The sequence below is a fragment of the Pocillopora verrucosa genome, chromosome 8 (genome assembly GCF_036669915.1).
Source record: "Pocillopora verrucosa isolate sample1 chromosome 8, ASM3666991v2, whole genome shotgun sequence".
Classification (NCBI taxonomy): Eukaryota; Metazoa; Cnidaria; class Anthozoa; order Scleractinia; family Pocilloporidae; genus Pocillopora; species Pocillopora verrucosa.
In genome coordinates this window covers 3457009-3483148 of record NC_089319.1, presented here as the reverse complement: position 1 = coordinate 3483148, position 26140 = coordinate 3457009, and the positions used below count along the sequence as shown (strand labels likewise).

The 26140-nt window shown below is 39.7% G+C and overlaps 1 protein-coding gene across 1 annotated transcript; it reads right to left on the bottom strand.

The window, feature by feature from the left end:
- LOC131791008 (polycystin-1) lies at nt 1-25908 on the bottom strand. Its single transcript, XM_066171506.1, has 23 exons — nt 25818-25908; nt 25702-25732; nt 23923-24132; nt 23355-23584; nt 20494-20644; nt 18338-18439; nt 17220-17921; nt 16823-17007; nt 14571-16384; nt 12835-14295; nt 12101-12369; nt 11331-11647; nt 10706-10927; nt 10155-10280; nt 9477-9588; nt 9238-9335; nt 8920-8961; nt 7797-8045; nt 6482-7081; nt 5937-6167; nt 4041-5618; nt 3328-3490; nt 1-2751 (listed from the first exon to the last, which is right to left on the bottom strand). The coding sequence occupies exons 1-23, from the start codon at nt 25863-25865 to the stop codon at nt 491-493; spliced, it is 11202 nt and encodes a 3733-aa protein (XP_066027603.1). The 5' UTR covers nt 25866-25908; the 3' UTR covers nt 1-490.
- Nucleotides 25909-26140: the final 232 nt, after the last annotated feature.

Genomic DNA, 26140 nt, shown 5'->3' with positions numbered 1-26140 from the left:
CGTAAATGTGTATAAACATGAGCATGTCCCCGTAACGACGAGAAGCTTAAATGGTTACCGACTTGAGTCAAACCTGTTAAACTACTACTTGTGGTTAAAGACATCAGCTTAACATTATTCTTGCTAAATTCATATCATCTACAGGGATGTGTCAGTCATTTTCAACCATTAAGTATTAAGAAACTTGTTGGCTCGTGCATTTTTTTTTTCAATTTAAAGATATATTTCGTATCTTCTATTTGTTATTTCGGCTAATGCTTGGGGCGCTATTCTATGGTGTTTGGTGGTTCATTTTGTTCGCTGAACCCTTGAACTTGTTGAACATGTGTATTCAACTCTCTGATTTAGACATAAACATATTTGATGATAATGCGTTAGGTAATTGTTAACCGGTTAGTCCAAAGAGAAGTATTCGAGCAAATCGAAACCAAGCTATCGATCGTTGAAGTCTCTAAACGATATGATTACGCTGCAAGAAGCATGAATATGTTTAGGCCTCGCTTTCTCTCCTTTTTGAAACAATCTCTTCTTCTCCTTTTGTAGTATAGTCTTCATTTCCACTGCACCCAGATTCTTTGTTGTCATTTTCCACGTATACTATGGTGTTGTTCCCAGTACTTCTCCCAGGAGCCCATGCTGAAATGCTTTGCCAAGTAGGAGAGGTATTTCCCACTGCACTCTGTGGTGAACTATTTTGGAAGACATCATCCTTCATCTCGTCTTCACTGCTTTGCGATCTGACCTCTGCAATAATACCTTGGGTTTCTTCGAGCTGCTCCGGTCTTGCGGAAGAAGTAATTTCCAGGGATGCCACGCTTTTCATTACGCTATCGTCCACTTCCCTGCTGTAGGCGACGTCTTGCGTACCTTGGAACATGCCTATGACGGAGACTCCCCTCAACGAAAGAGCACTATTTACCACGGGTGTATTGAAAGGTTGATACTGCGATGTATAGTTTTCAAGATGTTCTTCCAACAACTCAAGTTCCTCTTCCCACTGCTCCTCTATTTCTTTCTCGTCCTCCTCCTCTTCGTCAGATTCCCTCTCACTGTGTTCGGACATGTCCTGTGAGCCTTGCTCCTGTGAGCCTTGCATTTCTTGCACTGTTAACACATGTTCATTAAGAATGTCTTGAGAAGCTTGCGAGATCACCTCTTCCGGTTCCTCATGAACAGACACCAGACTCCCACTCATGACTGAAGCAACCGCAGACTCAATCCTCTTTTTCAACCTTGAGGTAGCAATCATCCTGTCCAATTCGTTCTCGGAACATTTTTCAATAACGTTGTTCATAGCCTCAATCCCGTCGCACAAGTCGTTCTCCAGGATTTCAGCATCCGAGTTTAGAACCAGTGACACAACTTTGCTCTTCTTTCTTGACCATAGGTCAGGTTGAAACCATTTTATTTGGCGCACATCTTCGTCACACAAATTTCGCATAAAGTACATAGTAGTGTCAGCTTTCTCTTCTATCGTTTCTACCTTCTTTTCCAAATCGCTCTTGGGCCAATTATACTCCGGTCGAATAGGTGGTTCAACAAACATTCCAACTAGAGCTTTCATGCGGTTGGAAATAAATTGCAAGATTTCGTATTCGTTGGTTTGTTTATCCGAATCAAAGCGAACTTCGTTGAAGCTGTCACAAAGAATACCAATAAACATGTTTATAAGTATGAACTGGAACACAACCATGAAAGTGAAGAAGACTGCTGGACCAATCACAGCATTAACAGCCACCAAATCATAGAACTCAAAGTTTCCCAGTACCATGGACATCAAAGATACCATGCATCTTATGAAGGAGCGATACTCTTCAAGTGCAGAACCGAATACGAGGTAAACTAGGAAGCAATAGGCCAAAAATATCACCATGAACATTATCATAAAGCTGGCAAGCTTGCTGGCGCTGGTTTTAATTGTCATGGATAACACGGAGATCTTCCGATTAAATCTCAATAAGCGAAGAAACTTGAGGTTCAACAGCAAAACGACGAATGCGACCATGGCATTAACTCCTTCGTTTAAGAGCACCACGTACTGGAAACTGACAAATTTCGAGGGATCGTCTCGCACCTTTCCAACAGTTGAAGTTAGAAAAACAAGTCGCATAAAATAGAGTACCAGGGACGCCACAGAAAGGGACGTTATTGCAATATCGACAATGTTCCAGACATTTTTCCAAAAGGACTTTTTCTGTCTCCACAGCCTCTTGCCATCTCTCAGGATCCAGTTTAAAAGCAAAAATGCAAATATGACCTCACAAGCCATGAGGGCAGCTGAAAAATTCCCAATGTACCTGTAAACGCGAATTGTTTGGACGTTGACGAAAGGTTGCCCACCACCAGTGGGTAATTCTTCGTAAAGCAAAGTCGCCACGCAGAGAAGATTAATATTCACATTGTAGATGCTTAGTTCAGTAAATAGTGCTCTAGTGTATCTGTCAATCCAGTTGCTAGTCTCCAATTTTTTAAGCTCGCCATAAACAGCGTCTCCATCAGGCCCAAGCTCAAATATAAAGCCTCCTCCTCTATACGAAGCCATTTTCCCCAAGTATGGAAAACTATTGGCTTCCAAAGTGCTTTGATACTGCCAAGGAGAGATTTGTTTTGTTTCTTTACCTTTTTCGAGTTTGGTCTTGTTCTGAGGTGACCAGCCTTGCAGGAAGTCATTCATTTCCTCGTTTGACCAAGAATAATAATCGTTACATTCTGTTATAAACGTTGTGAAAACCAGTGGAACTTTGCATGTATCTGAGAAGAGAACGCAATAAAACTTCCTTCGTTTTAAAAGACCCTCATATTATACCGTGCTTCAGTCTATTGAGGGATTTTAGGCTTAGATTACGATGGAGGAGCTTTGTGATAACAAGTTTTATTTCCCGGTGAAGATCACGTGTTGGGAATGCTTTCGGGTATTGTTTATGTTCCTTGCATATAAGTATGAGCGGAGGGCGAAAGACAAAATGAATGGCAACCTGGAATTTCGAACGATCTTGTTACAATATGCGAGAAGATGGGCCACATGTTAGGATCTCGAATCAAGGTTTATGACGCCAATTCAAACGGGACTAAGGGCGTTGCATTTCCGGGTGTCTCTGCTTCATTACGTATCTCTCATCCAGCCCTGAATCAACACCTCATCTTAGAGTATAAGAATGGTTTACAGTCATTTATGATGATATGACCTTTGCAAAAAAACTAGGGACGAGGCTTTTTAGTTGAAGTTTCAGTTACAGTTAACATATCATATTCAATTTTTATGTTTATTGCCTTTTTTAAATTGCCTCTTCAGTTTAGAAATGATATAAAAAAAAGAGAAATCTTTACCCTTTTTAATCCTTAGTTGTCGAACGCGACCAAGCCCCAGCACGTTCGAAACTTCTCCGCTCTTTATTATGCCCATATAAGGGTAGTCGACTGATGAGCTCGAGGGAAAAAGACTGTCAGCTAGGTTTTCCACCCAGCGCCAAAAAGCTTCTTGCCTCGTCAACTGGAAAATAAACGAATGAAAGTAGTTAAATCTTCTATTTCATCATACTGCCAAATGGTTTCCAGAATTATATCCTAGGCCCAGAGGAACAACATAATTTTAACTAGGAATTTGAAGCCTCGCAATTGGGCATATATTCATCTAACCTTACATCATGGAACTGCTTGTTCCATAAAAGAATTCCTGTATTTTACGTCAACGACAAGCGTCGTTGATAAGTTATATCAGCTTGGCTGGATTTAAGACTTCAGTATATGGGTAAATTTAGGCAGGTTAAAACTAACGAATTAGTACCTAACCATCTCTCTCTATCTATGTCTATCTCTCATTTGGTTTCTGCTGAGGTAAACTTACAATGAATGTTAAAACACTGAGAAAGGTTCATCTCACTCACTTAATTAGTAAGTAAACCGTTTCCTAGCCTGTTTTTTGTCAAGTCGAACGATATATCTTGAAAGAAAACGAGGATGATTTTCGTGAATCATACTGATACGGTCACTCGAGTATACTTTATAGAAATAAGTTGTAATAATAACAGTAAATTCCTCACCCCGTTAAATGATACGATATTTGAATCACTGGTACCCAAGACGTTTTTTACTTCTTCAGTCATTGCAAATGATCTGTTATCGTGGTTGCCATAAGCAACGACCAGCACAACGCAGACCACCAAAATATGTGTGACGATCTCTTTAATGATTGCTTTCATTTCACATTGTTTTAATCTTAGCTTTCTTGCAGCTTCCAACTTCTTTGCGTCCGGCGGTTTGCTTTGTAGACCGATCTTACGTGGTTCCTTCTCTGCGTCACCCTCGATAAACTCTTCGTCAGTGTTCAATACAGGATCCAGTACATTTTCTTGTTCCTGTTCCTCCTCTTTATTGGGATCCTTTATAATCAACGCAAAGAACGCTGCCAAAAGAAGCACTTTGAACGGTTGTATAACGATGATGGACTGAAAGAATGAAACTAACATTGATGTGAGCCACTTGTCTGATTTTTCCTTCCCAAACTGGAAGCCGTACAGCATACAGAAGAACCCGCACGTTAGCGAAGAAATGGCCACTAACAGATAATTAATGTAAATGCACCAATGTGGAAACAAGAACTTCTTCTTCGCTTTTTTCGTGTTATCATCGTCATCATCCCTACTGAAAATTTTCAATAATGTCTTCCAATTCAGGTCCTTCTTCTTGGGATTGTCACTCTCCTCAGGGCAAGTAATCTCTGCCATTTGTAAGTTACTGCTAATCACGTCTCTTGCACGGCTTTCAGACGTTGAAGCTGCTTTTACAGGAAAGTCTTGGTAACCCATTGTTGGGCTTGAAGAGCTCACTTCTTCTACAACCTCTTCATACTTTTTTGACTTTGAGTTTTCCTCCTTTGGTTTAAGCTTACGAAATATCGTCACAATGATCAAGTTCACTGGCAACACCACAAAACTGCTTTGCACGCCAATCATTACCTGTCTCACGCTAAAAATAAATGGTCCAATATATATCGATTGACTTGCGGCTGAGTCGTCATCCGCACCGACTTGGTAGAACATCAAGTTTGCCAACATTGTGCTTAACAGTAATGAGAGGCAACAAGACAATCGCTGCAATCGAGTGAAAGTGCTCTTTGGTGGGCGTGTAAACACTGATAACCAAAGATGTCCGTCTAGGAGATTTTTTCTGGTAGCATTCACAAATAAGATGTTAAATCTGGTCAGTTCCTGTTTGGTTGCCAAGTTAAGCTTTCGATCGACTGCACCATCGCCTTCCTCGACAGCAAGCCATCGATCACAAATAAACCACCACTTTGAGTCGGTCTGTAAGTCCCTGATAAGCACGCGAAATAAATACCAGGCAGGCGACCTTCCAGCATTGTTATGCCAAATGTGTATTTCTTTGATAGTGCCAAGGGACTGAGGAACAGTTAACAGAAACTGATCGATTTCCCCTCGCCCGAATTTCGGACGCTTCGGATCCTTTAACATCCTGGGCTCGCTGTCTCCCAGAGTGCCAAACAGCTGGATGAACACGTCTGCAGTTGTTCTCGACTTTTGTTGAAAACCAGTCTGTAGAGTGATCTCATAGCCATACGTATCTCTAGGATCATTGGACAATAGGGGAGTGACTCCAACCTAAGGAAACAAACGAGCAGTTTTCAATGGAGTCAATGGAAAAGAAGTGAAAGGGTAAATGTATTTAATCGTACTAACTCAGGGAATACTCACGCAGAAATTGCTTCGTTCAAAGAAAGTGGTGCTAGTTTTAAGGTGAGACCCCCTTTTTATATATAAGAAAATGATCATAATGAGGGAAAGTCTTTGTCCAAGTGCAAGTCAAGCTTGAGAATAATGACTACAAAGTTTATTAAAACGTCACTAATGGATTTCAATCAATAGAAAGCAATACATTTTCAGATATGTTCCCGAAAACTTCATTTCTGCAGGCAATACCTTTTGTAAGTCTTTCTTGTCTTTCCATCTTGCCCAGATCGCTCCAATAAAATACAAGCCAAATATAGTGATAACTGTGGCAAAGACTGTGGGATTTGATGCAATATCGGTAAAACCCTTCAAAGCCGAGTCAAAGTCTATAGGATTTGGAGCCACCAAGAAGCCTCCGCCAAAATTTGTCAAGTGAGTACAGAGGCACTCTGTAGAGGAGTAGGTGGTTTTTGGTCCAACCTAATACAAGAGATAATTGTTAAAAATTAAGTAGAAACTTTTAAATTTCTTGAAGTCGAGAAAAAAAAATTATAATACGGGAAGAATAGGAAAAAATGGTATAACGGTTACTGAGAAAAATGGCTGACGGAAAAGGGGGCAACATTAGCTCAACAAAAGGAGACAAAAAACCTGTTTTAAGTGTATGTGTTGTATTTATGAAAATCAAAATTAATGATCCATTGTTGCTGAGACGACGAAGAAGTGTTTGGGTAATTTTTGTTAAGTTTATATTTGAGAATAAGGAGCCATCGCATCAATGATTGCTAACTTACTTCACAGCCGGATGCTTTCCACAGTTCTTCTTTCTCGTCCCAAAAATTGCATGATGAGACAAAGGTGAACAAAGTGTAGTTCAGTTCTGTCCGACATTTCTCGTCCTTCTTGGATTCTTCATGGAGAGTCGCATAAAGGCCCAGATAATATTCCCCAGTGTCAGAGGCCGATTTTTTCAATTGATAATTTGAAACAGAAAATGAAAAACTGTCTCTCCTCTCGGCCTCTTTGGGAGGCACACTCATGGTCCAATTGAAATCAAACGTGTCTGTTGTCGGCTTCTTATTTTTACGAAGGAAGATCCCGAAATCGTGGGAACAGTTAACAGCACTGGGCTGTATCACAGCGTTCATTGCATAAGTGGGATCGTCAATGTTCAATTTATGTGTTTTCATCGTGTTCTCTTCTATGGTGAAATTCCCTGGTTCGGGTGAATCGTCGGCACCATCACGTGGTATCGTGATAGCGATTGGATCCTGCAGACGAGTCACGTTGATTGGCGTCCCATGGCAGTCCTCAAACTTGAGTCCAAGGCAGTTGCTCTTTACGCCAGATGATGAGTTATCCCAGATGAAAGGGTTATCTTTAGCGTTAAGACCCTTAAAAGATATAATCACTATTAGAAAATCGTTCCTTCGATTTGCAAAATCTTTCTTTCAATCGCAGTGCTACGGATGTGAATATGATAAACAACATTAGTGACACGAAAGGATCCTCACAGGCTGTTAAGCAAAGTTCAGGTGATGAAACTCAGGCTTTGATCGACTTGGCTTGAACTCGTAATTTTTAGAAAGCAGTTTTTGCGTTACTTTCCACTGAGTCAGGATGCAAAATGCTGGCCGCAAAGGCATTTTAGGTCAGATTATAATATGGTAGATGGGATATTTGACCCAGGACTGGTTGATGATTAATTTCTCCAAACAGGTAGACTATAGACAAATTAATTTCGGTAGAAGAAGCCTGAAACAAAAACAAAATTCATGCTTCGACAGCGCTATCACTAAACACAGGACAGTCACGAAGCTACGTTTTTGGCAACGAGTGAAGCAGACTATACATCGTACACAAACCCCCTTTGGCATAAAGTTCGCGAATACAGTAGAGAGATGCAACGCCTGTTTCTGTACGAGTTGCGCACTATCACATTGTTTATTACTGTTATAAGTTTTGAAGAGAATGAAACTCTAATAGAAATGGGCTGAAGTGGAGAATGGTTACCAAACATTTATACATGTAGATGTTACCTCAAAGGGGACTATGAAAGTTTAAGAAAACCAAGGTAAATAATTTTTTTCATTATAACTATCTCTGTACCTTAGCTACGACGTAACAGTCTTTATCCCGCAAGATGTCAACAATGTCTTTAGAAGAGGGCAAAACAAAGGATCCTTCACCGATTGAAAAGCTTGAGCCCGCGAGCCTTTCGGTGCTAACTTTCGAAACTAGCGCAGTCATGCGCTCGCTTTCTAGCAGTTGAGGTTCTTGATCGGGCATTTCAAATTCAACGATCATGTCTAAGATGTCGTCCAGGATTTTCATCGCAGACGTAGTCACGGCACGCGCCTAAAAAACCATGAGAAAATGATATTTTTAACAAGAGACTGTCCGTACTTAGCTCGGTATGGGAAAAACCGTAGCTCATAATGCCGGCTACATCCTGAAAACAGATCAGTTTGTAGGCTCAAACAATTAAACAAACTTATAAATGGATAAACATTGAATAAGCGGGGCAAGATTTGTAAAGAAGGCAACGATTAGATATAATTTGGTTGAAGCACTTGTTCTGTCAACAGAGAAGTCCTTCCGCAGTTTCCGGATATAATTTGGAATTGAGGTTTTTTTAAGCAATTGCACATCGAGGAACCAGAAGAAAATTCCAAAACTCGACTTACTCTGGCGAAATTTTTTGAAATTTGACCCAGACCACATCGGTGGGAGAAAAGGGCTGAGATCATCGGGCTAGAATTCCTCCTTCAGGCCCGTACTTGTTGATATTGATGAGAGATATAAGGGAGTTTAAGAAACGACGATAGCGACTCCGTGGACAACGTCGGTTAAAAAATGAACTCATATTTTACCTGCGAATCTCGCGATACTGTAAAGTCATATAGTTTGTTTCTCGCTGCCAAACCATCTTGAAACTAAACATGGAATACAGCGTTAAATAAGAAACAGAAATTTAGAAAACTAGCCGTCGTCCTTCACGTTCTTCAGACAGCGCCAAGTTTGATCATTTTACGTCGTTGCTTAGCAGAGGATGCCATGAAATTTATAACGCACGTGCACAGCTCAGTAAAGCTTTTGTCTAGTGACGTTCCCTTTGCCGTCACCGTCTTGGTTTTCTTTAACTCCCTATTATTAATGATGCTGTCCAACATGTGGCGCAAATTAAAATAAGTGATGATTTTTATGTCGATCTGAAAAATATGTTACTCACATTTTTCTTAATTTCCTTGCTGTCTTGATGCAGATTATCCATCTTGAAAGAAAAGAAGGGTTTCAAAGATAGTATCGTTATGCTGATGAGTTCACAGTCTCGGTAAAAGAGACTGGTGTGTTTAATCACGCCCAGCGTAACAAATCTTTCCGAGACGTTTTTACGATTTGTGATGTTGAGTTATCATCATTGTAATCACTGTTATTACTACCGTTATCGTTATTGTTATTAACGAAAATAGTAGTAATAAAAAGAATGCAATTATCATCAGTATTATTTCTGCCATCGTGATCTTTGTGATTAAAATTTGATAATTACCTCTTCTTCAGTTGTCTTTGATTGCTCCTTGTCCTTTAACTGCGTCATCTGCAGGGTATTCCTGTCTTGCTCATATTTCGAGGATCCAAACAAGTTTCCTGTTCATGAAATATATACGATTTGTTTAAATTTTGGAAAACCAGTTCTTAAAGGTGCAATGATAATGGTCTTTTTCATTTTTCTAACCTATAGGAATAGTAAATATTCAACTAAGGGAAGAAGGAATGGCTTGTACGCACCTAAGTTTTCCATTACTCCAGCGCTGATTGATTTTATTGTCTCTAGCGAATCAGCGTTTTTCTTCGTTGAGAGAGTAGCTACAGTTTTTGAGAGGATACTCAAGGCACTCGACTACAAAGGATGTAGAAAAATTAGTTAATAAGAAAAGATGTGGATATATATTCACTAAGACGTCGGTTGGTAATCAAACGCTTACAAATTACGTTATTGAATACAAGAAAAAAAAGGCAAAAATTAAGACAGCAACATGACGAAAGGTATGTTTGAACCAGAATTCACAGACTTACTGACTTGGCTATACGTTTCAACCAGTAATTTAAAAACTTGGTAAAGGGGTTGTTTAAAGAGGGATACTCCACATCATTTATACAACAATTTTTACCGCAAGGGAACCCACACAATCCTATAAACTTCAACCCGTAGTAAGGTAACCCCTTTTTGGAAGGCTCTCCCATATATAGTCATCGACGAACACACTGGCCTGACTACCGAATGATCAACCAGTTTCCTAAACGACCAGCAGATCGACGACGTGGAAGTACTTACGAATTTATTCGGTTTTCATGCAATATTTCTTAACATCAGCAAATTCAAAACTCCAAAACAAGAACGTTAGAAGCAAAATGATATGATGTAAGCACTTCCGATCAAGTGACTTCAGTAAGTCTGCCATTTACCTGCGCTGCACTTGATAACTCTGTGACATCACTGGTGACGGATGACATTGCCTCCAGCACCATTCCTAACGAGTCCAGTGACTCAGGTTCAAGTTGATCAAGAGCTCCGAGCAATTCCTCCTTTATCTAGAATAGATTAAAAACAATTCAAGCTTTAATTGTCATGAGAAATTCTTAGCTTTTCACTTTATCGGTTCAAACATCTAGATACAAATCGCGTTTTTCTAATTCTTAATGAGATTTGCAAGAAGAACACAGATTAAATGTAAAAGATATTTGAGATGCTTCAAAAATGTTGTACAAAGACGTGGTACATCTCCTTGGCAATATCACTTGGCTTGATATAATGTTTTGCATTTTACTCCGGGAAAGAAAGCATGCCCCATGCCGCTGGGGTAAGAATTCTGACGTCTACACTGGTACAATTTATCCTTGATAATTCTCCTTGTTTAAAAGTTACACATGAGGAAAACATCAGCCCCTTTTCATTTTGGAAAATTCAGCTAGGTTTTGATCATCCTGGTAATTATATTCAAACAGAATAAGCGTACCTCCTTACGCTCCTTCTTTGCCTGCAGCTGGCTAAGTTTTCCATCTCCTCCAGTAACATTGTTGTTCTTCTCCTTAGCAGATTGGCTTGCAAGTACTGAGGCAGCCGACATTATGAACTGGGAAACACCTTGTAGGTCCCCTGAGATGCGCATGTTTGTCACCAGACCGTCTTCAGCCATCATGGACTTAAGATCTTGAGCGGACATCGTTGCCTCTCTCACCTGAAATTGTTGGTTGCAAACTGAAATTGAGCTCTCATTGATGTAAATTTGTGGCCTTTTATTAGTTTGTTTGTTCATACTGCTAAAATGTAAGAACTTTCTGGTTTTCCATATGTTTTCTCTTTGGTGAGGGTCGATCACATTCGCGGAGGAAACAAAGCTCCGACGAAAATTGGCCCAATATTTTTGTGGTTAGTCCAATATTTTCTTACATCAAGGGTTAAATCTTTTCTTAAAAGACAAGACAGACTTAAAAATTCAGTTGGAAACTATTATGACATCATAAAAAGTATTATTTCATCGAGTCTGCTGCAGTAAGAGGAACAATCTTCCCACAGCGACAAGTGCCAAACAACAATTAAGAAATCACACAATACTTTTTAATGACTAGCTGTTCACGTACCGTCACTGATAACACTGTTGCGCTGTGACTGTGAAATTTGTCAAAAATATTCACTGTCAAGTAGTATGTGTAATTGTTTTGAGGTGGACCTGTTGTCAAAAGCATAGGAGGCAAAGATGCCTCTTTTCCATGATGTAGGAGCGTTCTGCCACGAAAGACTTTATAAACGATCGGCCCATCCATGTCTTTCCACCCTTCACACTTGATATGGAAATAGGTCGTCAGCACCCTTCCCTCTATGGGAGAGATTGTACAACTTCCGTTTCGAGGGGGGACATTTGTTATAAAATGGTGTTCACTTTGACCTTGTTGGCCTTCTACAAAAGAACCATACAACACATCAGTACATTCAAATTTTGCACAGAATTGAATTATTAATGTGTCATCCAAAGATCGTTGACGATTTTCCAAGGCAGATTTAGAATTGGAACAATTTGTTGGCTGGATAGTCTCATTAAAAAAGAATTTTTTTTCCGCATTTTCATGCTTGAGAAAACAAGTGCATTCACATTGCGTTCTGTAAATCAAACAAACAGTGCAGTTAAACTAAAAAAGTTAAATATATCGTGGTTTTTCGCACATAAAGTGAAACGTCATCACAGCTTTGAATGAGACACCTCATCTTTATCACTTCATCGTTATTTCGTTAGCTAGATCAGCAAGCAACAATTAGACATTTTATTTGCAAAAATGCTGAAATAACTTTTACCCGTGTGTGAAAAAAGCTATCAGTTATCAATGAATTCTATATGCGATTTCTGCTCACTCACCTTCACTGCCTGCTAAACATACGAGCCTATATCTCCTACCAACATCCAGACTGTTTTCCTTCAGAACTAAATTTTGTTTAGAACTGTTTGTCAGTGTTTTGGAATCAAGTTCGGGATCAAGTGTCCAGTTGCCTGTGACTTGATCTCTTATGTATAGTTCCCACCTATAAGACACTGAGGTGAAATTTTCTTGGCGGCAGTTGGCACAATTGCTCCTCAAAGACAGCCGATTGTTGGTGTTAACCTTGTAATCGCAGTTTACTTCGCATCTATAACAAAAGGGATCGTTAAATCTCGTAACGTTTCATACTTGAAGGTTCTGATAAATATGTCATCGAAAATTTTCAAAACAGATGCGATAAAAAGATTAACTGTGGCTGTGATCGAGAAATATTAACACTTTTAATTTCACTCTGACACGATTTTCTCAACAAAAACAGCATGCTGTAACAATGGACTGCCACGGCGGGAATTCTTGGAAAACAGAGGCCCCAATCTCATTTCTGCGAAAGAAATGCTATCCAAATATCAAGATCTTTTCCGATTCAAAAAGCCCACGTCACAAACCGTAGGAAGGGTTAACATACAAACAGCTTTATTGGCCAAATATCATGAAACACGAAGGATTATTTTTTGAGTATTCTAGAACATTACTCTAAAAAGTTAAGCTAATCCAAGTTAAGTTTCATCTGCCAATGGTACAATAATCATGATAACCACTTGCGGGTACTTACGTTATTGCAATGTCCGGTAAGACTTGCGCAAGAACTGAAAGAGTTTGTTCAAACGAAGCTTCTCGCGCATCTTTTTTGATCACCAGTTTGACAACGTACATTGTGTCCTCCCGAAGCATCCCAGGCGCAATCTTCAAAACGGATGTCGAGTAGTTAAGCCTTGCAGGTCCACTTCCTTCACATCCTTCGTTTCCCAAATGCAAGGAGATTTTTTTAAATGTAACGGCAGGAAGTGTCTCCACATTCGAGGGAAAATGCTCGGAAAATCGTCTACAATACCAATGAAAGCTAATTCCAGTAAAGTCTCCACGCCCTATATCTGGGTCTTCAGACATGAAGGCATCAACGCTAAACCATCTTTTAGAGCTGACTTTGCGGAACCCTCCACCGTAAAGTATGGCCTTGAGAGCCGCTGGTACAACATTGATATACCCGGTCGCAGTGGTATCAATTCCATCGATGAAATATTTCATTTTGGCTGTAAATCGTAAGGTGATAATTCCATATGGAAGTGAACCAAAAGGAATGGTTAAGCTTGGCTTGTTTAAATCCGTTTCGACATCTATGATAGAAAGGTTGTCTTGGAAGTCATTACGCTCCAACCTCCACATAAAGATAGTCTTGTACGTCGCTTGGCAGCTTACCTTCGTTCTCGTGTAGATAATTAGCTCCCTATCTTTCTTGGTATTTGTAGCGCTGCTAATGTTTGTGCCGACACTTAATATTTGAGGACTGGGATAACTGCATTCTTTCTCCACAGTCACAGAGCGATGGGAGATTATCATGGAAGAAACATCGTTCCATCCATGTACTAGAACAACATAAAGACGTGTTTGATTATAAGTATGCTCAAATGTGATATTCTGCATAGAAGCATCAATCGGTTTATCAACGCCTGCAGGTGATGCGACAGTGTTGTTGCTTTTATTTCCTAGGAGGATCTTTTGTCCGTCGCCGAAATCAACCTGAATCAGAGTACCCGTTCCTAGTTGAGTCCAGTTCATGAAGAATGTGGTGGGCTCTCCTAAAACTGTTGGCGCGTTGTCTGATATCGCTAAGCCAGCAATGCTTTCCTTTATCGTAACCACTGTGAAATTCCAACTTTCTCCAAATTGATGTATTATTTTAAGTGTGACATTAAATTCTCCTTTCGACACATAGGTGTGTTCTTCCGCAATGCGGTGTGATGTACCATTCCTTTCAAATCCATCCCCAAAGTTAAAAATAAAGAGTGTTACACTCATATTTCCATCATGTTCAGCTTCGAAGAGGACTCGACTTTTAGTAGGAAAGATATTGTGAGGTAAAGGCGACCTTGATACGGAGTTAGCAGCGGACGATTTTGCATTGACTTTCATGATGGTAATGACTTTCACCACGTCAACGATGACCTCCTTTGACACAAAAGAAGCTAAATTGGATATGTTCACCACTATTTTGTAGACGCCTGCCATAACATATCTGGGGGGAAAAAGGTAAAACAAACCATAAGAATGTATGTGCATAAAAGAATTTAAGGGGACGGTTGTGTCAGATTGATTATAAGCCCAATATAAATAAAAAGAATGCATTAGAACATTATCCTTTCTCTTAAATTCTTAAGCTATAATTGCTTTGTCATTTATACTAATGCATTCCTAATTAGACTGAGAAAATTCACCCCAATATCTCGATCTATGACTAGTTGTTGTATTCGTCAGAGATCTAAAGAACTCTATCGTTTTTAACATTGTCACCTGTGAGAAATTTCGAGTTCTCCAGAAAATTCCAGTCTCTCACTAGTCTCTCCATCGCCAAACGAACATATCAGAGTTGCATTAGTTGCTACAATTCGGTCCTGCTTCACCGTAATGTTAATAATGCCAGGTAGATGAGGTACTGGACTGTTGGTGTTAATGGAAATGTTTTTGACAGGATGTTGAGCTATCACGGTTCTCTCTTTGACGACCCCCCCAAGTACGTTGCTACAGTTTAAACGTGCTATGAAGACTCCAGGTGTCTGATATATGACCGCGTGAAACAAATCCTCTTTTTCGTTTTGGAGTGCTAGAGATACACTTCCTTCGTTGATATTCTTCCACAAAGTTATATCGACACTTGATCCTTTGTCATAACGTAAGACGAAAGTGTAATTTTTTGCCACTTGGACTGCTTCAGTTTCAGATTTCAACTTAAACAATACTCCTGAAATGGGAGTCTCTAAATGAATTTGTATTGAATCGTTGAGGCTTTGTAACAGATTGTACGCACTAACGTTGAGTAAAGAGACACCAGGCCTTAAATCTCCTATGGGGAACACCACAGTTACACTGAGTCCGTTCGCTGTCTTTTTTCTCTCATTTTCAAGCCAAACTTCATATTTGACATCAGTCCCTTGAGCCACTGAAATGTTTATAACCAATTCATTGTCAGTTGAATGGGTTACCCTTGGTGCGAAGATCTGCAAATCTGCAATTCGAGTTTGGACGGTGATGCTTTGTACTGCCGACGCGGAGGAAAGAGAGTTCCTAACTGTTGCATTGATGCGGTAAACTCCGTTCCTTCCGTATGAGTGGTTTTTAGCGACTGTAAAAGTGTTATTCACGTCAAAGTTGCTTATATTAAAACCTGGAGAATCATCTCCAAAGGAAACATTCAAATAGACAGCAGTACCCCGGCGAATAGTGACTTTGATCGTGAAAGTATCATTAGTGGCGACAACCTCTTCTGCTTGAATGGTGATATTTTCTACTTCACTTAATATAACCAGCCCTTTGCACTCACCAATAGCCACACTAACGTCATTGAAGGCTATAACAGAGATGTCACGGACCCCTGGTGTGGTGCAATTGAGTTTCACAATATTCTCGGACTGATTAATCACTCGGCCATCCCCGGAGTTTATAGTATATCTCACATTTGTTCCGTTGGTGACATTTACTCCGAACACAACTTGACCGACCAAGGCAACCTCAGGTACGTCTATTGAGAGTCCTTGCACTGCACGCTGACACAATATGTTTCCACTTGTCATTTTTGCCACATTGCCAAACTTGTCTGTTACTTCAACAACAAGTTTGTGTGGGCCTATTTCTTCAAGTTTGAATGACACTTCTGAGAGCGCTTTTGGAACAAAATTTGCTCTTAGTGCAAAACTAAGGTTGGAATTGAAGTCTTGGACGCGATTGGTCAGCTTTTGCCCTATCATAACACCATCCTCAATTCCCTCGTATACAAGACATTGCTCTTCGGTAGTTTCCTCAACAAATCCAATTTTACCAAACAAGTCGCTGCTGTACCAGCCAATCATGTCCCCAGGAAGCACTTTTAACTTAGTGATGTTGGTAAAGTCCACAAAGTGATATCCTGCACTCATATTCTGGGCCACGATGACTTCATTGACGATGACAAACTGCAGATTTGCTACTGATCCCAGATTGTTTCTCATCGAACTACATGAAGTAGAGCAACAAGAGCCATAGTCCATGAATAGCTTTTCTGAATTTGAGCATATGATTCCACTTTTCCAAGAGTATGCTAAAGTTTGTACTTCATCCACACGCCTCAGAATCTAATATTAAAAGTGACAGTACTAGCTTAGCGATAGTTCATCGGTAGTTCTTCATGATTATTCTTAACTAAGATACCAAGTTTCTCGTCGATATTCTGTCGAAGCTTTCTCCGTGATTCCTCTTTAGCTCTTTCTTAATGAAAAGGATAATTCTATTCAATTTTGTTATCGCTTATTTCTTGGTAGTCTTGAGAAAGCTCATTATTTCACTCAAACATCTGGAACACAATGGGAATAACTCTCTCTTGGGAAACTGTTTTGAAAATTGATTCCATGAAAAGTATTTTAAAACATTAATGAGCCAAGAAACTGGTTATCGAGGAACGTGTTTGTTATTTCAGAGAAGGTACCAATGACATACGTCTTTTAATTCCCCTTGAGTGCATTGGGGCAAAATTATCTCATGTATCAAACTAATTTATTTTCAACGGGACTTACGAGGACTCGAATCGGACCCGGTTGGATAACATTAAACTCAAGCCCAGCCACATAACCTTCTCCCTGCACACTGTGCTTTGTGAGGATGTAGATCCGTTTCGGCTTGTTTAGTAATTTTTTTAGCATGGTGTTGGGTTCTGGAAAATATCGGGCTACGTCTGCACCGAAACTGCTCATCCGGGTATCTGGTTAAAGATAAAAAGGGAACCGCATTGACAATCGTTTCTTAGGAAGAGACAAAACATTTGATCAAGATAAAGTCATCTTAGCACATAATTTTCGCTATTGGGTCGTTTTTACTTTGAGTTCTCATTGCCTCCAAGCGATTTTTCCTGTTTTTCCCAGTAGGTGGTTGTCGGGGGTCTCAGGGAGAGGCGCTCCCTAGCTTAAACCTAACCTGAATATTGATGTAGCGTGATCTCTCTGTTTTCCACAGTGACCTTCCCTGTGACGTTGAGGGCTCGAGCAAGTTTTATTTTGCATTCTACCGCCTCTCCTTGTGGTACTGCTCTTGGACACTCCAACTCTGGTTTTGTAAGATTATCAGCGACTTCGATCGAGTCTGTGAACGTTAAGGTATTGCCTTTGATGTCTTTGACGATCAAAGAAACACTGTAATTGCCAGGATTTGTATAGAAGTGTCTCATTTTTGGATCGCAGAAAACGTATTCATTTCCGTCGCCGGATTGGACCGTGAACCTAACCAATCCCATGTTGTCACTGTTCACTGAGGCGGTGATGTTCAAACCTTCGCCAATCCTTCTTTTATGATGGGAAAGACTAAATTTCTCCACTTTGACATTCTCTGTTGGAACTCGATAAAAGCGCATAGCAACTTCACTTAAATACCACTTATACGAGAAGAATGGTACTAGGCAATCCGTTTGGTTGTCGGTGAGATTTGAGGTTAACTTATTTGAGCAGAAACACATGAGTCCTGACTGAATCGCTGAGTAGTCGTAATTCAACATGGAGCATGTTTTAATACAGATTCTTTCGTCGGTTTCAGTGTAAATTGGGAGTCCAGAGGGGAAGAGCTCTCCTGCGCTCACGTTTACCCAATGGCAACCTAGGTATAACCTCGTGTAGTTCTTTAAATCTGTAAATGAACAGATTATGAAATAGATCATTAAACTGTAGCCGGGTGGAACAGTTGGTTTTTCATAGATTGTAGTCAAAGAGTAGAACTTGGGGTAACCGAAAAAAGATCCTTAAGAGTGGCAGGTGTGAACCAATGACAACTGGATTAAAATCCATTTACAAAAAGCTGAATATACGGCGTTTTCATGATACATCAAACAAAGAGGTCACAAAATTTTCGAGGAGAGCTTTCTTCTCATGTGGGAGTTTATTCGGAAAATATGTTCAAATTCCGCCTTTCGCAAAATTTTAAAGAAATAGGCGCTACCTTTATTAGAAGATTACTTAGAGGAGGGGGGTTCTCAGCTTGTTAAATAATTACAATGAAATCGTCTTCGATACAGAGAGTAAACTAGTCATTTTTTACAGTCTTACCAACAGCTGACGCATTCATATTTAGGTTGTATTTCTTGCGCATTTCATAAAGGCCAGTCGAATACCTTTTCCGTGTTTGTGTTCGATGTTCTGTTGTCTCTCCTAAAAGATTATAATTAAATTAGGGTTTTCATGAACTATATATGATGGTATATACGGAAGTAATTAATACTTCAATAACTTAGTTAGCCCTTCACAAAAAAGTCCACTGTTTGACTGAGGACTTGGAAGTTGAGAGTGTGACTTACGTATTACGAATCGAAAATATTCACTAGCCACATTTTGGCTGCAACTGAGATGCACTCATGAAAAGAAAAATTCGAACAGCTTCTAACAGGAGTGGAACCTTCTAAAACACAGAAAAAATGCTTTACTTCACAGGTGTGTGACCCATATTTGATCCATTCGAACTGAAATTACGGGTATGTCCTACTCCGGTTTATAATTAAGTTCGGATATAACGCGTGCTGTCATTGGTTAAAAGAGAGTATAGAGCATAGAACTGAGCTAAAGCTGTCGCGCCATCTGCCAAATTATTGTACTTTGTCTGACGTTTTCCGGGACTTCTTTCTAGCTTTTCTCTCGTTAATTGAAAGTGAAATTTCGGAACAAGCGAGCAAAGGTTTGGGAAAAATGCCAGGCGCAGTAATTTACGTTACTGTAACGTGAGCAGAGACAAAAATCCTCAAAGATAAAACAAAATGGACAGTTCGAGTTTTAAAGGTTTTCACGCTCAGTTAGCTTGCAAGTGTACGTACGGTAAGAAAAATCAAACACAGCTAACACTTGTATAGTATATAAAGTTTCGTGTTTAAAAACGAAACAGGAATGATGAAAAATATAACCTGGCATAACTGTTAAAATTCATATTAATCATGACGCTGTTAGAGCGACTGCGATCATGCTGAGGCCTATCGCGGCTAGCTCATCATGGCGATCTTCGGTCACCGCAATGGAGCAGGCCTCAGGAACTAAATCGACTACCTTTCGAGTGGAAAAATAAGAGCTTGCTCTGATAACCTTTCCGATGCCTTGAGTGGAAGGCCACATCAGTCACTGCAACCGAGTTTTACGGCGCTGTCATTTCGAGCGATCTTCATGTCCTGGTGAATTCGGTTGTCGTTCATTCATAAAACACTCGCCTTTAACAGTTTATTTTCTTCTTTTCATGTAAATAACTTGCGTATTTTTGTGAGCCACGATTGGGAAAATTTCACTGAACATTTCACTTTCAGATTCTGTATTAGAAACTAAAAAACTTCAGACAAAATTGTTAAATTCGACATGCCGAATTATTTTAGTTTGTAAAATATTGCAGAATATGAACTTTGATGGTTTGACATTTTTGACAGCTTTAGTCTTGTACAGCCAATCAGATCATTTGAACCATTCTAACAGGAATTCTGATTGACTTATTGTAGCGTGCTTTATGAGAGTATACAGCATGCTGACGACACTGTTGTTCGCTTTGGAAATAAAGTTTGATTTGAAAACTGAAAGTAATTCTTGGGGAATTTAATGGATTCTTTATTATAAAACAAATAGAGAAGCCTTGACTATGCTCTGTTCTGTTGTAAAGCACTTAGGAAGCGGCTAGAGCACTCAAGAAGTGGGGAGAAACACTCGACTACGTCTCATGTTTCCCCCTACACTTCTTTCGTGCTCTAACCGCTTCCTGCGTGCTCCACAACAGAACAGAGCACAATCAAGGCTTCTCTATTTGTTAAACAGCGTAGAGGAGGGAAAAGAATGCGTAGAATTAGCTCTAAGCTTGTTTCAAGACCAATTAAATACTAAATATTTATCTGCTTGTAAGGAATTCAAATATTAAGTTATAGAGGGCTTTATTCGTTTGACTTCATCTTACCAGCACGAGAGGGTTCAAAGAAATTCGAGACAGGTGTGCGAACCTGAGCCCAAGTCGGGGTTTGCATAACGTCCGAGAATTCTCCAACCCTGCCCTCCAGTGATAAGATGTGAATACGAAATGGTCCCCTATTGCTTTACATACTCTCATTGGCCCACTCTAATCGACCAATGAGGATGCACGTACTATCCTAAATATTCTATAGCAAAATATGATGCTGGTAACACAGACAGCGCACAAATTTGTATGATAATGGGAAAATGCTGCCAATGAATTAAATAAAACCAACCTCCGGCCGTAATTGAACAAAATGTGGCATCTAAATACCCACTCAGCCAAGGTGCAAACTCTGATTTTTCTGTCATCTTTATCCTTATGTACCTGGCGAGCACCTTACGGCACAAACATGCTGTTGGATGGTAGCGGTGGACTTGGAAAACCTGAAAAGAATCATACCCCATGGTGTGTTGATAAACACATGTAAGAAGCATGCGACTTTCATTACATCAAGCTCATAATTTTCGAATCAAATTAAATCAGGCACATGAAAAAATTGGGGAAGTTAGTAATTGAAGAAGCGTAAGATGATCTTAAGAAAAGAAGAAAAATTCCTTGTTTGCAACGACAACCAAGCCATGGCTCTCCCTACGCCAGTTGCCTTAAGTGCGTGATTTCGATAGACCTTTTGTTCGTTAGGTCTTTTGATGGACACAGATATGGATAGATGCAACTTTCTAATTGGTAGATATCAAAAATGGAAACTCCACACGCTCCGTCGTCCTTTGGAGAAGGAGGCGCAGGCTTCTTTCGTATACCGCGACTGGTCATTGATCCAAGTTGCCTCACCACGGACCGCACACCACAAAGGCGACTTAGCCCAGGTTAAATTTAAGGGAAACTCACGGTGTCATGCACGCTGAAACTGAACTTCAAGGAACTTAAACCCGTTTAGAAATATCCCAGGTTTCTTTGATAATAATATAATAATTATAATAATAATAATAATTTATTTCTATGGCGCATTTTCTTAACGCCCAAATGCGCTTTACATTGTCAAATTATTATAATCTATAATTATATAAAAATTTAAAGTCTGAAAATGTGCTTGTCGAAAAAGATAGGTCTTAAGCTTAGCTTTAAAAATAGAGACAGATGCGCTGCTTTTAATCTCAAATGGAACCGAGTTCCAGAGGTAAGGCGCGCACACTGAGAAAGCCCTGAGGCCAGTCAATTTGAACTGTGTGTTGGTTGCTCCAGTAGAAGTTGGTCAGCAGACCTGAGAGCTCGCCTTGGAACATAAGGACTGATGAACTCAGTCAAGTACACTGGAGCTGCACCATGGAGTGCCTTGAAGGTGTACAGTAAAATCTTAAAAATAATACGCTAACAGACGGGGAGCCAGTGTAGCTCAATAAGTAGTGGTGTGACATGATCGAGCTTTTGCTTGCAAGTGATCACTTTTGCCGCTGCTTTCATAACATATTGTAGTCTCTGAATAAGATAATCAGGTAGGCCATAAAGAAGAGAATTATAATGATCTAAGCGAGACATTTCTAATACATGCATTAGTGTTTTGGTTGGGTCAATACTAAGGCATGGACGTATGCGACTAATGTTTCTGATGTGGTAAAAAGCAGTCTTGCATAGATCATTGACGTGTTCCTCGAAACTCATGGTATCGTCGAAGATGGCACCAATGTTCCGTGCGCTAGATGTGGGCTCGACTGTAGCATCACCCACAGTAATCGAATCTAATGGTGGCTTAGGGCGATATTTAGTATGCAGAACCAGGAGTTCAGTCTTATCGTTGTTTAACCGGAGATTATTTAAAAGCATCCCTTGGTTCAGCTCACGCAAACAAACTTCAACCCTAGTGCGCGCAGACACAACATCCTCCATTTTAGTGGTCTTCACACTAAGGTACAGTTGAGTGTCGTCCGCGTACATATGAAACCCGACACCATGGCGACGCAGGATAGCTCCGAGAGGAGAGGTATAGATCAAATATAGGATTGGGCCCAACACAGACCCCTGGGGAAGACCGCAGGTCAGTTGACAATCAGAAGAACTAGTATCTCTGATTTGGACGAACTGTGAACAACTGGACAGGTAAGACTCAAACCAAGTGTAGGCAGAGCCCTGAACACCAATGCACTGGGAGAGACGCGATAGTAGGATGCCATGATCCACTGTGTCGAACGCTGCCTACAGGTCCAACAGTACCAGCATCACACACTTTCCATCATCCAGTGCACGTAGCGCATCGTTATGCACTCGCAACAGTGCTGATTCAGTGCTATGGCCCACTTTATAAGCGGATTGGAAAATCTCTTCAAGTTTATTTTCTCGCAGATGGGAAATGAATTGACTAGCGTCTACCTTCTCGCAGCACTTGGAGAGAAACATCAGGTTGGAAATCGGTCTGTGATTCTTATATAGTTGATAGTCAAGTGATGGTTTCTTGAGAGAAGGCCTGACAATGGCTCCTTTCATGTCTGAAGTCAGCGTGGAATTCTGCAAAGAACAGTTCACAACCTTCGTAATAAACGGAAGAAGCGGATCATAGCAGTTTTTGAGGACTGACGCGGGTATCGGATCTAGCATGCAGGACTTCAAAGTCGATCTAGGAACCAGATCAGACAGTTCATCACATGATACTGACTTGAAGTGATTAAACCCAGGGCCACTGTACAGCAGTTCAACTTGGGCGTGGTTTGTAGTACCTCTTTTTCCTGCAACTCTTCGCGTATTGTGGTGATCTTTTCAATAAAATAATCACGAAAAGTATTTGCCAGGGACTGATCATCCATAGAATCAGGTAGTTTAGGTTCACTTTTACGATGAAGAAGCTTGTCAAAAATAGAGAATAAGCGTTTGGGATCATATTGGTTTTCGTCAATAATCCTCGAATAATAGGCCGTCTTTGCCTGCAAAATAAATTCATTTACCACCTGACACTGGTCAACGAAACGCTCGCGATCAACCGACGATGCATCATTTCCTACGATCGCCGCCTTTACTTATAACGTTTTCCCACAATTTTAAATTGTGCACCACACAACCGAGCTGTTTGTTAAAGTGAGAAGCACTGGAAGATTTCTCGCCTTTTTCTGCGGCTTATTCAATGAGAAACTTTTTATTCATTTTTACCTTTACTCGTTCGTCCTCAACGTAGTCGACCCAGTGAAAGCCGTCTATGCTGTAATCCATGGTAAAATTTAAGGACGAAGAGTTAGAACTCCAGTTGAAAGCCAAGCCAGAATATTGTACAAGCGACACCTCTTTCAGTTTCAACACGATAGCCCTTTCTTGGGGTTGCATTGTAAAGAAATCATGGCTATCTTCGAAGCTTGCCGCTGACTGGTTGCTTGCTTCGCTATCTAAGAAACAAGGTTGAAACTGCAACTTAAAAGCAACTCCATGATGTCTTAAAGAGTTCAAAATTTTAGCACTGTCATGCAAGTTTTAGGCTAAATTGAAAAATTCAACCGTTATTTTTAAACAAACACCTGTTATGGACACTTTTAAACGCATAATAGCTTTGGTCATCGCATCATTGGCAAGAAAAGAAAAAGGTAGAGCTAAGAAGTAAAGTTATTAGGAACGCGAACTAGACTTTCGTGTAGTTAATTTTCTCTATTATTCAAATGAAGACAAATGAAAGAATGCGGAATTGCCATTCACCAACCGTATTGGTATTGTTTTAGTTTTCACCAACCTGGAATCTCGTCCGTTGGCCATACTTTTAAGTTAAAGGAGATCCTGGTTGACTCCTCTTTACACGAAGCTATTGGAGCATACAGGCGCCGCTGACATATGGGAACTTTGGTTTCGTTGATACGGCATCCACTGCATGGATTTTCGGTCAGAGTTTGAACGGCGTAACGCAGGGTGAAAGTGGAAGAATCACACTTGAAAATTGAAATATCTGAGAAAAAGTCAATAAAAAAAAAACAAACAAACAAGAAATACTGACCAACTGGCTGCTACTAAAATTAATTGAAAAACTACAATATATGTGTGTACAATCACTTTGTGCTCCATGTTAAACATAAGCCTTGATATTATGCCTTTAAAACGACGGGAAAAACGATACGGCATGGTCAGAGTTTTTAAAACGTGGAAAGCAGTCCACTAAAAAAATAATGCAGTGGCCTCACTCTGACGTTCTCCGGCTTAGTTTTATTTACATTTCTGTGCAACATCGATGTTTCAGGATAGAATAACGGAAAACTTTAATTTGCAATTTTGGGTGATATATCTTGAGCTCTCATACGTTTGCATTTTTTGCTCCGTCAGGCAATTTTTATACACAAATTCTTTCCCAATTTTCTTGGTTCTACTTAAGCGAAACGCCGTTTGTATATCTTAAATTTGTATTTTTAATGCCAGCTATATTTGGTCTGCAGTTAAGCTTAGAAATGGCAAAAACACTCGCTCTTCATTTTGATTCAACCATTGAATCAACCATTGAATCAACCATTGAATCAACCCAAGTTGGGAGGCTTTCTTGCGAATCATGTAGTTCTAAACTTCACCTCGTTCACACTACGCTAAATTAATTTTCAATCTTGTTCTCGAGAATTGCCTAATAAACGATAAATTATATCACATGGTCTGAGTGTCATTCAAAGCCTCCTAGCAACGAAATTTAACAAGGGTGTTTTCACTCTGTAAATTAGCTCTGAAGATAATAGACGGAATAAATTACTAAGTTCGAGAGACTAGGAGAAAAGTTTTTTTAATGAAAACGTTAAAAAACAAAGAGTTAATTATGTGAAAAGTACACCTGAGAGAACCGTTAATTTCACAAGTTTTAAGGAGCCTTTTGTTAGTGTCAATAAGAATCGCTACCACTGTTGAAGTGGTTATTAAAAATTTATGTGAAGACAGATGTTAACTTGTTAAATAACAAGGTACAATTTTTTCCCCAATCTTTTTATTATTACCCCTCTCTCTCTGACTTAACAAAGTAGGTAGGTTCCATGATTTAAACTTAAAAAGATTTAAAAAGAATTCACAGTTCACACTTCCAATGGCAGCCGGTTTCCTTTTAATGAAAATCCTCGCTTACACGAAAATAACGGAAAAGGAAGAATTAAAATTTGGTTGAATATTGAGTATTTAACAAAAAGTTGTTTGCATTTGTCCTAAATCCAGGCTTCTTATCGTATGATTCTTTACAGCTCCCTAGGTATTTCAAAACGAACATAATCTGGTAGAGTTTCATTAAAACTTTGGTGTCACAATTATAAAGATAGAAAAGAAAATTTATCATGGAGAATTCTAACTTTAGAGAAACAAAAAGGATTAACATAGGTAGACACTTTACAGACCTTCCATATTCATTAGCTATCCATATTCATGAGACGAGTTTTACTCCTGTACTGTACGACTTTCGATTTTTAACGCTGGAAGAGTTACAACGACTAACTGTCGAAAAAGTTCTTTGAACAATATTTATTTCTGGATTCTTAAAGTACGTGGGAAAACTTACTTGAAGTTGTCGCTTGGAAACTTTCAAATATCTGAAACAATCATCAAGTAAGCGTTTTAATTTTTTTTTCGATGTTTAGCTTTGAAGCGTAGGGAAAAATTAATTAGAAGAAATACCTGTGAGAGAAGACAGAGTATTTTGAAGATAATGAAGACCACTGCCATGTCTTTCCTTTCAAAACACCATTGACTCTTTCAAGCGTAACTTGTTCGCAATAAGCCGCTATGTTGAGTGGAGTTTGGCTGTTGAATTAGCTTCTAAGGACGCAACTGCTTCTTCCGATAAACGCTAAAAGTCGCAGTATCGTAGAAGTGAAACGTTGATGCAATGGTGTCCTAGCGATTTCTTTTGGTGGAAGAAATTAACGATTATTAAATACACCAACTGAACTGCCACGCTGCAAACCATGAATGATTTAAGTGCTAGTTGCCCCATGCAG

Coding starts and splice junctions, on each gene's coding strand:
- LOC131791008 (XM_066171506.1), bottom strand. CDS start 25,865: ATGGCAGTGGTCTTCATTATCTTCAAAATACTCTGTCTTCTCTCACAG. Junction 24,133..25,701: donor TTTCCAAGCGACAACTTCAA/GTAAGTTTTCCC, acceptor ACTTTTTCTCAG/ATATTTCAATTTTCAAGTGT. Junction 11,648..12,100: donor ATGTTTAGCAGGCAGTGAAG/GTGAGTGAGCAG, acceptor GTTCTTTTGTAG/AAGGCCAACAAGGTCAAAGT.